General features: G+C 35.3%; 1 protein-coding gene across 4 annotated transcripts in view; it reads left to right on the top strand.

The window, feature by feature from the left end:
* The window catches only part of mahj (LisH and WD40 domain-containing protein mahjong), a 139,980-nt gene that overhangs the window by 99,185 nt on the left and 26,504 nt on the right, over positions 1-14,291 (top strand). For all 4 annotated transcript variants that reach the window (XM_081766003.1, XM_081766005.1, XM_081766002.1 and 1 more), the window contains exons 22-24: positions 591-730; positions 5,171-5,255; positions 12,420-12,629. In XM_081766003.1, coding sequence (XP_081622129.1) covers positions 591-730; positions 5,171-5,255; positions 12,420-12,629 — 435 coding nt within the window. The remainder of the gene's footprint in view (positions 1-590; positions 731-5,170; positions 5,256-12,419; positions 12,630-14,291) is intronic.

Genomic DNA, 14,291 nt, shown 5'->3' with positions numbered 1-14,291 from the left:
AAAATTATGTAATTCAGACAACAATTGTAATGTTGTAGAAGCAAAGGAAAGCAACAGTGGTTTTTGAAAGAGTTCCCACAACTACGCCATTTTAAACAATAATGCAATATTTATCAATATTTTTCATACCTTTGAATGGTTTGAGATATTAAATTTGCTCTAAACGGCATGAAATAATGGCACAGGACTAGACTACTAAAGCATATGAAAAAATGAATATAGTAAAGAATTGTGGTATTCGAACAGTTCCTTTACACCTCCGAATTGGAAAAGTACGATTGTAGTCATCCCTTACACGCTTAGCTACCCAGGCTTCACTCGTCTTATGCTAGGCCTCTGTTTAATACACTCTATGCAAAGAGACAGAGAGAATATTTATACATTTGTTTATTGTTCTGGCTTTTCTAAAAGAACAAGTTCCAGCATTTTTTCCCCCCTCTTTCCCCATATTTCAAGTTTCTTGGATTTGTAAAAATTAGTACATGTTGTTTTATTTTGAAAAAGTATTCATAGTGATGCACATCTTTAATCGTACTGTTACTGTATTGATAACATTTGTTGTAATACATTGAATTTGTTGATGTTTTCAGGAAGAAGCGACCTACCAATGCCACGATTCGTACGTGTATCATTTGATGTCGAACCGAGACGGCTCTTTATTGCTGTCGTCATCAACATGGAGGAGGCCGTTATCTGCATTGTGGAGTGTAAATAAATTCTTCGAAATGAAGTAAGTGGGAGGAGAGAAATTAATCACTATACAAACAAAAGCTTGTTATTGAATTTAATCAACTTAGAATTAATATTATTTACCTTCTTTCCAAGGTTCATCTTGACGTTATAAAGTCTATTTCCAAAAGATTTTACAGTTAGATCAGGGCATATGCTCTTATTCCCCTGACAGTGATATGTCTCACCTTTATGCGTCGCGATCCTGTTACCGTTTTCAGTAATGAATATGTATTATAGAAAGTTCCGCGCTGAGGATTTTTTTTTTCTTTTTCCCTGTTCACTCACATGTTCCTCTTGTTTTGCACCAAACAATTTCATTCAGACCGTATTAACTTTGTGTTCGCTCCAGATAACATGTCGCAAAATTTTCGACCTGGTTCTAAGTTTGTGTGTTTACCTCTCTGCTTGAAATTCTGTTCGAACAAGTACATTCGTCAGGTCCCATCTATCTCCCATCAGTCATAATTTTTAAAAGGTAAAAATAAATTCTTGTTTCTTAATAAGTATTTTCGTGTGCTTACATTTCTTGGACTAAAAACTAACTTAGTTACTGATATATGTATATTGAATTCGCGCCTTTAAAGAATTAGTATAATATATAATTGGTTTTCCTTCATTTATCTTGTAGTTGAACTGCTGGTTCGAAAGCATTCTTCTTGGAATTCTTTATACTTATTGGGGCCGCGGTGGCTCAGTAGTAGAGCGTTTACCTCTGGTGCATGAGGTCGCGGGTTGAAACCCTGCTCCCACCAAGTGAACTTTGTGGTGGGCAAATACCGTGTGCGTAGGTTTCCACGGGGTTCTCCCGTTTCCTCTCACTTCATTCCGCCATTTCCTTCATTTCTCATCATCACCGTCTCTTTTAGCCTAGCCGCCATAACCCTGGGATATAAAACTCGAAGATTTCATTTCTTGTAACTCTTTATACTTATTATTCTGTTTCCATATGTCAGTGTTTTTGCTCGACGCGTTTAATATTATTACAGTTGTTTTTTGTTCTAGAAATTACAATTAACTATTGGCCAGTTTTATTTTGATGTAAGGGTTTTATTTGTTATGTGAAGATCCTGTATGCATATTATAGAATTTTAATACAAAAGCCATAAAATTATGCAAGTAGCCATAGATAAGGGAGCGCAATGAAAGTTTATTCATAAACATGTAAAGAAACATCCTTCAGGACAAAATTGCCACAAGTGATAAAACTAATTCCTAGGACAGAAAACAGTTATAGGAACTTCAATTGTGTCTGGTAACAGTAACATAAGGAGCGGTAAAAAATTATAAAGAAATATTAACAAGAAGATTATTTTTAAAAAAATTATTCTTACCTTTTAAAGGATTATACTTAGGGAGAGGAACTGAACCTGTAAGATATACTTGTTTGAACTAACTCAAGCAGACAAGTGAGTAAGAAATACAAAAATTTTCTGCTGAGAAAGTTAGAAGTACCAGCGATGTAAATCGATATGCTTTGGTCATCAACTAAACAGCCATTTGATCAGACAGGAGTTATTAGAGGACTGTAGTACTGCTGAGTGTTTTATATAATTATATTTAAAAGTAATATTGTTCTACTCCAGTGTAGTCGAATCAGTAGCGTATATTGTTTCAAGTTTGGTATATAGTTAAGCACAGAAGTTTGGAAGTTTACGCAGTGTTGTGAGGAGTTGAACTACTTGAATTAAGAAGCTGCGAACTCCAGTCCGCAAAGTCAAAATTCACTATTGGGACACACATTACTCGGTGCGGTAAATAAAAGTGGTGTTTTATCTTGTGAGCTATAAGTCAGAAAGGTGAGCTTGTAGTTTAATATAGAATTAGTCCTATGGTATGCGAGTAGATAGTTCGAAAAGTTCGTGGTTTTAGTTTTATCCATACATAGCATAAGTTTGTTGTATCTAGGATGAGCACAGTACTGGCAAATTTTTAAAAATAGTAAGTGTCCATTCAAAACATGTGCAATGTACACATGGGAAGCAACTTCTGTGAATTGTACAAATGAAGTCTTAGATAATGTAAGTCGTTGGCCATTATTATTATTATTATTATTATTATTATTATTATTATTATTATTATTATTATTATTATTATTATTATTATTATTATTATTATTATTATTATTATTTTCCCTAGACACAACTACAATGAACTTCGTTTTTATACATACAAAAATAAGCAAACGTTCAGTTGGAGACAGAAAAAGAAACGTAACATTTCTTTCTTTGATTTTATTCAGCATGTCAGAATAAGTCTTCATATTAATTTCTACAACTTGAATACCATTGGTTTGGCAGAAAAATGCATTTAAAACTCCAGCCTTGTTTAAAAATGCATTTAAAACTCCAGGTTTTTGTCTTCTAAACACATGTAACGCAGTCCTAATTAAAGTAGAAATATAAATTATACCCAGTTTGAATTGCAGTTAAGTGGTCTTTACTTTGCTATAAGTGTAGTTGAATACTCCCAAAAACTGAAATAACATAGAGAAGTTTTGCAAATTTCAAGCCAGGAATGTTAATTTCCTGATTTTGTTCACTTATAACGCGGCAACACGGCCTCGGAGGGAAGGAAAAAAAATTGAGACATATCCCATTACATTTTAAAGATATGTGTAAAGTGCTCTGTTAGTTTCTTTAGTAGTACGTGAAGAAAAATACAATATGTTCTCACTTGTAATGACGTAGAAAATTGAAGTGGAAGATAATCTTCATTTATACACGTTCTAGTTGTGGTATACGTACAATGCAGGATGCGAAATACTGTAGGGATTCCCCCACTTAATATTTTTGGAAGAAAATTTCCTCCACTAGTAACACACTAGGGATTAATAAAGCGTCACTATTGTCGTAAGTTCGGAAATTAAGTACAGTAAGTCGTGTGTAATTAATATATATATTTCATATGTAATTAATGGGTGAACTAATGGTTACTAGTTTCCCTAATCGTATATAGTTAAATAATATAATGGATGATCAAGTATGTGAATTCTGTTGAAACATTCCGTAAAGTTTATATATATGGTTCGATCCCAGCTCGAAGTACATTACTGCACTACTTTACTACATTACTTATTTTTGTGCAGATTGATCAGGTAGAGTAGGAGAGAGGCAGTGGGTTGGAAGAGAGATTTTTGTCAGCAACAATACAAAATGTAACATTTACGCTGTTGATTACACAACTATTAGGCTTCTAAATATGCATTAAAATAACTCAAGTTATAAGCGAGTAAAATAAGGAAACGGACATTTGTGTCGTGAAATTTTCAAAAATTTCCCTATTTTTGGAAGTATTTAGACCAAAAGAAAGGACCAAGTGGGGTATCACTCATGTTTCTATTTTAATTAGAATTTGTTACATGCGTCTAAATAAATATAATGGTTTTGCCAGGAGAGAACAATCTTATGAAGGGCGGAAGTTATATTTTTCTCCCAAACCGATGGTGGCCGAGTTGTAAAAACTTGCATGAGCACTTATTTTAACATGCTGAATTCAATGAAAGAAGAAAAAATAGGCTTTGTCTGCCCCAATCCGAGCGCTTGCTGTAAATTTAAAAATCAGGCTATAAATAAAATAGACCACGAACGATCCTCTAAGTAGACCAAATCTTAAAAATAAATTTTCACATAGCTCAAATATTGTCATCAACTACTGTGGTGGTATCTTCGGAAGCAAAAGAATTACTTGGGGTAAATACATAATATAAGGAGCAAAACTAAACAGAGAAGAAAAATATCAATGAAACAGGAAACAACCGATCTTTTAACACACCAGATCCTCTGTAGATATAAATTCCATAACACATAAAGAGTGAGAAAGTGAGCGACTGGACCGAGACTCAAACTCGGGACTTCCGTCATATCTCCTAACACATCGAGATGGTATGCTGGAGGTCCCGGGTTCGAGTCCCCGTCCAGTCTTTCACTTTTCACTCTTTGTGTGTTAAAGAAAAATGTTTGACGATTTGTGGCCTTGTACGACAGTTTCTTGATCAACTCACTCAATTTGATGTTCGGGTTACGGTGGTTCAGTGGTAGAGCGCTTACCCCTGATGCGTGGGGCTCCTGGCTCGATCCACGAGCAAGTAAGTTTGTAGTTTACAACATTGTACTCGCGAGTTTTCTCGGGGTACTCCCACATTCTCATTCCATTAATTCCATCATTGACTTACCTTAATTATCTGTCTCCCTTAGCCTAAATGTCATAATCGTCGGACATTCAGCTGAAAGATTTTTCATTTTATTTTCAGTCTGATGCTCATGTACGTTGAAAATGAAACATAACTTAGGAACCAAAGAAAAAACAAAATAAAAAGCTATTGCTGTAACTTTTTAAGTATTATTACTTTCTTTATACTTTATGTATCTTTTTTTTTTCTCTGTAAGATAATTTTAAGAACAAATGTTGTTACAAATTCTTATTTATTGTATATTACCAGGTTAGCAATGGATGAAGAAGAATATGTGGAGTTTAGTAAACTAACTCAGGACAGGATAATTGGTACGAAAGGAGAAGCAGCGAATGTAAGTTTTATTTTACTTTTTCTCTGCATGTATACGGGGTGGACCCTTGTAAACTATAGATACAAAATACTGAAAATTCGTGCCGTGCAAATATCAACAGGAGGATGTTGTTTGGCGTACAATTCAATACCACCGGATTAACAATGTTGTCGACTCAACGTAAAGTTGTATTTTTTTCAAATGACACTACGTCAGTTTATTACATGTTTCAAACCTACATAAAAACGGGATGGGACCGCGGTGGGTCAGTGGTAGAGCGTTCACCTCTGGTGAATGGGGTCCTTGGTTCGATCCCAGCTCGCGCCAAGTGAGCTTTGTGTAGGACAAATACCGTGTGGGTGGGTTTTCTCGGGGTTCTCCCGTTTCCTTCCACTTCCTTCATTCCACCATTTCCTTCATTTTTCATCATCGCCGTCTCCTTTAGCCTAGTCAGCATAACCGTGGGACGTAAACTTTAAAATTTCATAAAACGAAACTTAAATATTACACTTATACAGTGTTGCAAACTAAGAACGCTACAGTATCTCAAACATCGAAAAACGACCAAATTTTGGAGGCTTCTGCAAACAGTAATAACGCAACTGACACAGACGGGCTGACGCACATCCCAAGTATCTTAGCGTCGTATACTACGGTCACCATGTGACGCATTTCGAACAGATAGAAACAAAGTTTCAAGGAATTTAAATAAAGGACATTTTTCAAAGCACTTTATTTCGAAATAGTGTTCAGAGAAGTTCATATCCAATTACGTAGACGGTTTTCAATAGAAATAAATATCATAATACCGTTAGCAATTTGATATCCGGAGATGGTTAAATTAGATAAATCGCTTAAAATGGCGTATTTCTGGGAACTCTGAAAACTTTTTTGATTTACTGTGCTTCTATATCATTATAACAATACTTTTTGGTAGGTGTAATTAGAATAAGCTCACGGAATTACGTAATTTTGAGCAGTGTTGCAAACTTTACCAGTATTTACCATATCTCCAGAATACAGGTTTGAAGTATCGATTTGCTGTACACTGTATTCTTATCTTCTCATCAGTTGAAAGTAATAAATGTAATTGGATGAAGCAGTATTTCGAAATAAAGGCATTTGAAAAAAGTCAAATTTTCAATCTCTTGTATCTTTGTTCCAGTTTATTCGAAATCTTGACCATAGTATTAAGACACTAAAGTACTTTGGATGTGTATTGCCCCGCCTGTGTCATTTGCATTATTACGGCTGTAGATGCCACCAAATTTAGGTGTTGATGATACAGGGTGCCCAATATACAATGCAACCCGGAGTTTGGGATAGTAGAACTTTTGAACCTGAAGCGATACACAAATAATGGTTATACCAAAATGAGGCTTTGTTCATGCATATATTTTTAAACTAGGAAGCAACGGTTGAAGTACACTAGGAACCACAAAGTGTTGCCAGATGTAATCCAAGGTGTAAATCCGGATTAAGACATGTAAATTGACTCATAACTCATACGCATGGATGTTCTGTCGTTAATTTTCAGCTTGTTGAGTTGGAGTAGCTTGTAAACTATGAAGCAGAAAAAAGAATTTTTCATTTCTACCGATAACTAATCGGATGAGGCCTCTGTAAGGGGGAACTAAGGAAATCGTAGTTTTCATAAATTAACATTCTGAATTGCCAACATTGCTGATGTTTCAGTGCATCAACAGATGTGTTAAGGATCTGTCTACAATATGCAATTCCTGAAAGCAATGAAAAAGAAAATTTGAAATTATCATGATGAAACTTGTACTTACATGCACCCGGCAACACTACTATTCATTTCTATAGGGCTGCTTAAAGAAAGAGGTATATAAGAACAATTCTCGAACTATACAAGACCTGGAAACGAACATTCGAAGTATCATTGAGAACATTAACACTTCTACTCCTCGTAAAGTTGCTTCCAACATGGTGAAACGTGTGAACCAGTGTTTAAATCAAAACAGGGGCATTTCCAGCATCGTTGTTGAGCTGATAACTCGTTTAATGATAGTAGCAGTGTTGCCGGGAGCATGTAAGTAAACGTTTTATTATGATAATTTCAAAGTTCCTTTTTCATTGTTTTCAGGAATTGTATAATGTAAACAGATCCTTTCCACACCTTTTGATGCACTGAAACATCAGCAATGTTGCCAATTCACAGTGTTAATTTATGAAAACTACGATTTCCTTAGTTTCCCCTTAGAGAGGCCTCATCCGATTAGTTATCGGTGGAAATGAAAAATTCTTTTTTCTGCTCCATAGTTTATAAGCTACTCCAACTAAACAAGCTGAAAATTAACGACAGAACATCTATGCGTATGAGTTGTGCTTAATATACACAAGTTCTGCCCTTTGGGTTAAATGAAGCAACACAGGTGCATAAGTAATTATTTATATGACCATTTAATCTACTACTGAGAATAGTTCTTTACCTCCCTTCATAATTCAGAGTCTCAAAGATATGTAACAAACTAGCAAATTAAAAAGAACTTTCTATTTGTTCAGCGAAGGTGAAAGCAAAACATTTTGTTCTGATTAAAATATTGTAATTTTAGTTTTCCAGTAAAGTTACATCATTTTCCATCAGTTTCCATCATTTTGAAAGAATACCATGTTTAATGTCTACGTAAATTTCATCTCGACGCTCTACATAAAACTTATTATTTGAATATCTAACTTGAAATAAATCACATTTTATAGTACGACAATATTTCACTTCTACAATTATTTTTAGCCGTTGCACACAATTTAGAGGAGCCCGTTACAGGAATTTGATCTTCTGATTCATTATGTTTTACATATGTTAATGCTATTCTAGTGCTTACTTTTCCGTATTCCGTTGTGTAAAAAGGGAACCAGAACAAGGTTTCGAAAGATCGATGCATTTGAAGAATTTCCTGGATTTGAAGATATGTATTCAAACAATAATAAAACAAAGTTTATCGGTTAATTTACAAAATGATTAAATTTCGTATCCATGTTTGTAGTATATTGTTGCGAATAAGGAAGTTTATCAATTGTTTAAAAAATCAATTATTGTAATTATATTATATTTATTTACTTATTTTTTGCGTACTTGTTATGTAAAGATATATCATAAACGAAATAATCCAAGCTGATAAAAGTTCTTGTTCACAAAAATCGCATATATTAATAATAGTTTCTATTTAGCATTTAACAAATACCGACTTGTACTGTGTTGAAATAATTTACATTCCGATACTTAATTAAACTCTTCAGATATTTCCATACTTACTTGTTTTAAACCAGTTTTCGTGATAGTTTTGCTTTGATAGTGACTGCCATATGCCCTGACGAATTATAGGAAACATTTCTTCAGTCCATATAATTTGTTTTTTTAACTTCACAGATGAACTTATTAGTAAAAATTAAATAAGCCTTTTTCAGTTTTTTGGAGATATTTTATCCAACTAAACAAGCTGAAAATTAATGACAGAACATCCATGCGTATGAGTTATGAGTCAATTTACTAGTTTTGAAAAAAAAAAATTACATTTTGGCTTACATCTGGCAACGCTGTGTGGTTCCTAGTGTACTTTAATCGTTGTCTCCTACTTTAAAAATATATGCATGAACAAAGCTTCATTTTGGTATAACCATTATTTGTGTATCGCTTCAGGTTCAAAAGTTCTACTATCCCAAACTCCAGGTTGCATTGTATATTGGACACCCTGTACTTTAGCTTGCTTAGTTTGCAGCACTGAATAACAAAACTGATATAGTTTTCTTTTTATATAAAGATTTGAAATATGCAATAGTCTGACTTGGTTCTGTTTGAAAAAACATAACTTTATGTACGGTTCGCAACACTGTTAACCTGATGGTATCACAGATTATGTCAAAGAATATTCCCTGTCGACATCTGCATGATGCAAAATTTCAGTTTTTTTTCTTTCTTCACTCTGTATATAATCATATTTGTTAATTAAAGTCGGATAAATTTCGTTAAAGAACAACTTACTTCGTTTTAAGGGATATCAAACAGATGTTATGCATCGATTCATAATCATCGATAAAGCTTCGGTGCAGCACTTCAGAATCGAAACAGCAGTGAAAATAATGGAAATACCCTAATTCTCCATCTTCGAAGAAGAACATGTGTGTGAAGTTTACGGAAAAGATCATGGCTTCTGCGTTTTGGAATGCAAAAAGTATCCGTTTCATTAAGTATCTGCCATCAGTTAAAGTTACCAAGCTATCACCTTAGAATACTGTTTAAAGCTTTTGACCCAACTAGGGGAAAAAAATAACCAAACAAAAGTCCCAATTTATACCGGCCCGTAAAGTGAACACATAAAATGAAATGTAATGTATTGAATATGATTAACTACAACACATAAATGAAATGTAATGTATTGAATATGACTACTCACCTTCACAGCAGGTGCTGAAAGTGTCCTCCGCCCACTTCAACACACATGTGAGCACGATTGAGGAGATTCATATATACCCTTGTCAGTTCTTGTGTTGTAATGCTATTGGTGACATCCTGGATCCTGGTCTTGAGTTCTTCAATTGCGTGTGGATTTGTTTCGTATACTCTTCCCTTTAACAGTCCCCATAAGTAAAAGTCACACGTGGACAAGTCTGGTGACCGAGGAGGCCACAAGCCTTTGCTGATTGTCCTCTCTGGTGTAAACATCTCATGCACAAGGGACAATGATGCAGCTGATGTGTGGCATGTTGCACCGTCCTGCTGAAAGTAACATAACTGACGCTCCTCTTCGGTCAAGTGTGTATAAAACTCCTCCAGGATTCCCATATACACGTCACTGTTCACTGTCGTCTCAAAGAATATGGGCCCAATAACGCGTGTAGCGGAAATGGCACACCAAACACCAATCTTCTCATCATGCAAGGGTACCTGGTGGATTGCGTGTGGATTTTCTGTCGACCAATACCGGTTGTTTTGGGAATTTACGTACCCAGACAGGTGGAACCACGCCTCGTCACTCATGATGAGCATTAGTGGATCCAAGAAACCACTGGCAACATTGCTCAACAGCCATGAACAGAAATCCACCCTCTTCTGCAGGTCAGGCTCCTTCAGTTCTTGCACAACACTTATCCGGTACGGTTTTAACTTCAGTCCCCTTAAAACACGTCTGCAACTTCTCTCACTCGCATGAACCTGTTGACTCAATCTTCTGGTTGACTTTCGAGGACTTCTTGTCATTATCTCCTCCACCTGCATCTTTAATTCAGGTGTGCAGACAGATGGTCGTCTGTTCCTGGGAGCATTTTGAACCGATCCTGTACGCCGCCATTTTTCAATCTATTCCTGAATGGTGCTTTTTGCTGGCACAGAACGTCCTGGAAATTTCTCCCGAAACAAATTCTTTGTTTTCACAAAAGATCCAGTGAGAATGAACCCTTCAACAATGGCAACACGCTCGGGTATCGAATACGGCATTATCACACACTGACACTCACCCGGCTTAACACAACGAGGCCTTTTTCTCAACTGGTTTCGACAAGTTTCACTGGCTGCGGCTGCACGTGACTGCTGCAGGTCACGTAAGTCGACCCGACCTCGACACGCCATCTCTTGGTAGGAACGTAGATTATTTAAGCGTTGCCAAAAACACAATATACCAGAATATTACGACGGGCCGGTTTTACGTGCCGCACCCTGTATATATATATATATATATATATATAATCATTTTGCATCACTGCAATTCTCATCCCATACGGATGTCGTATAGCCAACTTCAAGGACTCTTTGGTATGATTTGCTCTATATTTGGCAACATCAGATTTCCACGACTTCCCGAAGACGCAAAATATCTCGATTTTCTTCAGAGGAGCATAAAGCATCAGTTGGGGACTATTTTGCAGGCCTTTTGGATTCTGGTTTTCGTGGTGTCTTAGTAGCTTTAGAATGGCATTGAATCAAGTGTATTACTATCAAAAGAGTGTTTGTTGAAAAATAAACGTCATTTCGAAAATTTTAAAATACTCCCGGATTAATACACAATGCAATGTTAAAAATTGCTTGAGAAGTTCATATTTTAATATAAAACTTATGAACACGTGAAACTTACTGACATTACATAGTGAATGGATCTTTTGAAGAGACCTCTCCTTGTAACTTTTAAACTAATCGATTAAAAAAGAAATAAATAAAAGCGAAATCTAGTACCAAGTAAATATCAATGAGAGAAAGTAATTTGACATACTCCACAATACCTCCAGATTAGAATTGTCATCCACCCAAACATAAAGTTGTATTTTTTTTTTTTCCAAAGTTGTTATATATTTCAAATATATATCCAGAACGAAAATGTACAATACCAGATTCATTATTCAGTGTTGCAAACTAAAGATGCTACAGCATCATAAATATCTAAATTTTGGAGGACTGCAGAATTGTAATAACTCAGCTGGTGGAAGTGCCGTATATTGTGACCATGATATGACGCATTTCAAATGAGTAGGAGCAGTTATAATGAATTTAAAATTTGACTTTTCTGAAAAGACTTCTTTTCGAGAAAGTGCTTACATAAGTATCATTATTTAAGGGGTTAGATTGTTTCCAATAGGCAGAACAACCATAATGCCGTTTACAGTAATTTAATAATCTCGAACTGTTTCGGAGATATGATGAACACTGCTTAAAATGATGTATTTGTGAAAATATTTAAAATGATTGCTGCCTTCATTTGCTTCTACCTATAATATTTTGCAAACCTTTCCGGACTTCTCTCCGGAATGGTTCCCTAATATATCTTTGTAAATTAGTGAGAAATGGCACTCGGTCGGAAAAGTGTAAGGAGCTTTTTGAGCCCAGCCATCCTGAGATTTTCTTCATTCACGCCAGGCAAATGCCGAGTTGGTACCTAACTTATAAGTCCTAGGCCGCTTCCTTCCTTTCCCAATCCTTTCTTTCTTCCCTTTCCCCGGATAGTGTGCTCACCGAGGGACGTCATCCCTCATACGTGACGGGCTAAATGGCCATAGATGCGAAAGCCCAGAGATATAAATACTAATCATAATTAGTGAGAATACTCATTAGATTAATAAGTAATCGATAATTGTGCCCAGCATGTATCCGTATTATTACTATTATTGATATAGAATAATATAAATTCGATTAGAATTGATTCTTAAAGTTCAGTTCTTTTCTTTTTTTCTTTTCAGATCTACGATGTAGCAACGGGAAAGAAGATCGTAACGTTAACTCCTCAGATTTCGAATCAATACACCAAGAATCGTGCCACTTTCAGTCCAACGGATGAGCTTGTGTTATCTGACGGTGTACTGTGGGACGTAATGACGGGCAAGGAAATCCACAAGTTCGACAAACTCAACCAGACACTTAGCGGAGTCTTCCATCCCAATGGTCTGGAGGTATGTGCATATATATATATATATATATATTAGTTAAGAATAGAATATTTAATACCAGGGTGCCTACAGATACTGGAAATTTTGTGCAATTCTGGAGAAATGTAAAAATTCCCTTTGAGACTCTTCAAGATAAGTCCTATCATCTGGGTGTAAGTGGTGGTAGAGCTAACTAAAACCTCTGAAAAGCTAGCTAGCTTGACAATCAAAATGGATAGTGTTTATAATATAAAACCTGTTTTTTAATATAACAGTATCTTATCGAAAACTTTCACGAAGACAATTTGGTTTCCCAGCGGATTCTGCATGATGCTATCTGTGCCCATGGAGGGATTACATATGTAAATATTTCCAAAAGGATGGTTTAGGCTGAGAAACTCATCAGGAAGAAGAACTGGTCTATACCAAATGTAAGTCACAAACACTGAGATTTTCATTTTTATAATATATAGATAGGTAACTTTCGCACTGTCGTTATGTAAAACTACAATGCGAAAGTTACCTATCTATATATTATAAAAATAAAAGTCACAATGTTTGTGACTTCATAACTCTTGACCCATCCTACCGATCTTGATCAAATTTTCAACATAGATGAGGTTCGGGCCTGAAATGGTTTTTATCATTTCAATTCGACATTGCAACTTAGAGGAGGGGTGATTGATTGAAAATGATTAAAAATAACCTATATTAATGTCAAATCCATAGTTTCGGGGTCGCTGAGATGAACAGTGATACTTCCGATGCCGTTTAAATCCAAATTCAGCTCCGCAGCTTGGGAGAGAGGGAAGGAGAAATTTCCAGCATTTCTTTTTCTATTGGTTCACCTTAGTATACTGCAAGTTTTTCTAGTATGATCTGGATACACAGGAATATCCAAGTCAACTCTAGTAGACACTCTGAATATGGTGCATTTTCGATAGGTGGTATCAGTTGACCTTTATTTGGATAATAAATGTTTCACTGTATTTTATTGAAAAAGTAGTTGTTTAGGGGTTCCCGAATAATCGAATTATTAGCACGTTCTCTTTTTAAGTAGCTTATCTCAGAATTATGCAAAAGAAGTTAATAAAGACTTGGAATTACATATATCTAAAATGAGCGTGCTAGTCTTCGATTACTAAGGTTCCGTGGAATGCTAAGTTTTAACGTACGCTATCCTCGTATCGATTAGTCTTTTAGTACACAATATGGATGTGTCGTACGTGTCAAACAATTTAACAATTTATGAGTGAATTCTCAGATTTGAAACCCGGTTAGAGGCAAGGTGTTCTCGAGTAGCTTAATTCAAATTTCAGTAAATGTTTGATACGAGACAGGCAATTGCGTAAGATCCCACATAAAAATTGATAGTTCTTTTCAGTGAAGTTTTTCCACACCTAAATATCCTTAAGTTCTACAAAAAATATTGTTATTAGTTTAACGTCTCACAATTATGTACTGAGGTTGAGGTAAAGGTGATGGATTATTATTATTATTATTATTATTATTATTATTATTATTATTATTATTATTATTATTATTAAGTATTCTGCCTTTTGGCAGGTCCGGGGACTAATGAGGTTTCTTCTTCTTCTTCTTCTTAATTTTCATTTTGCTCCTGGAAATATTTCTTCCATGTTTCTCGATTTTCAGCTTCCTCTTTTAACTCCCAATATTTTCTTC

Source organism: Thermobia domestica, chromosome 7, assembly GCF_964235325.1.
Source record: "Thermobia domestica chromosome 7, izTheDome1.hap1.1, whole genome shotgun sequence".
NCBI lineage: Eukaryota > Metazoa > Arthropoda > Insecta > Zygentoma > Lepismatidae > Thermobia > Thermobia domestica.
This window is presented reverse-complemented; position numbering and strand designations above follow the sequence as displayed.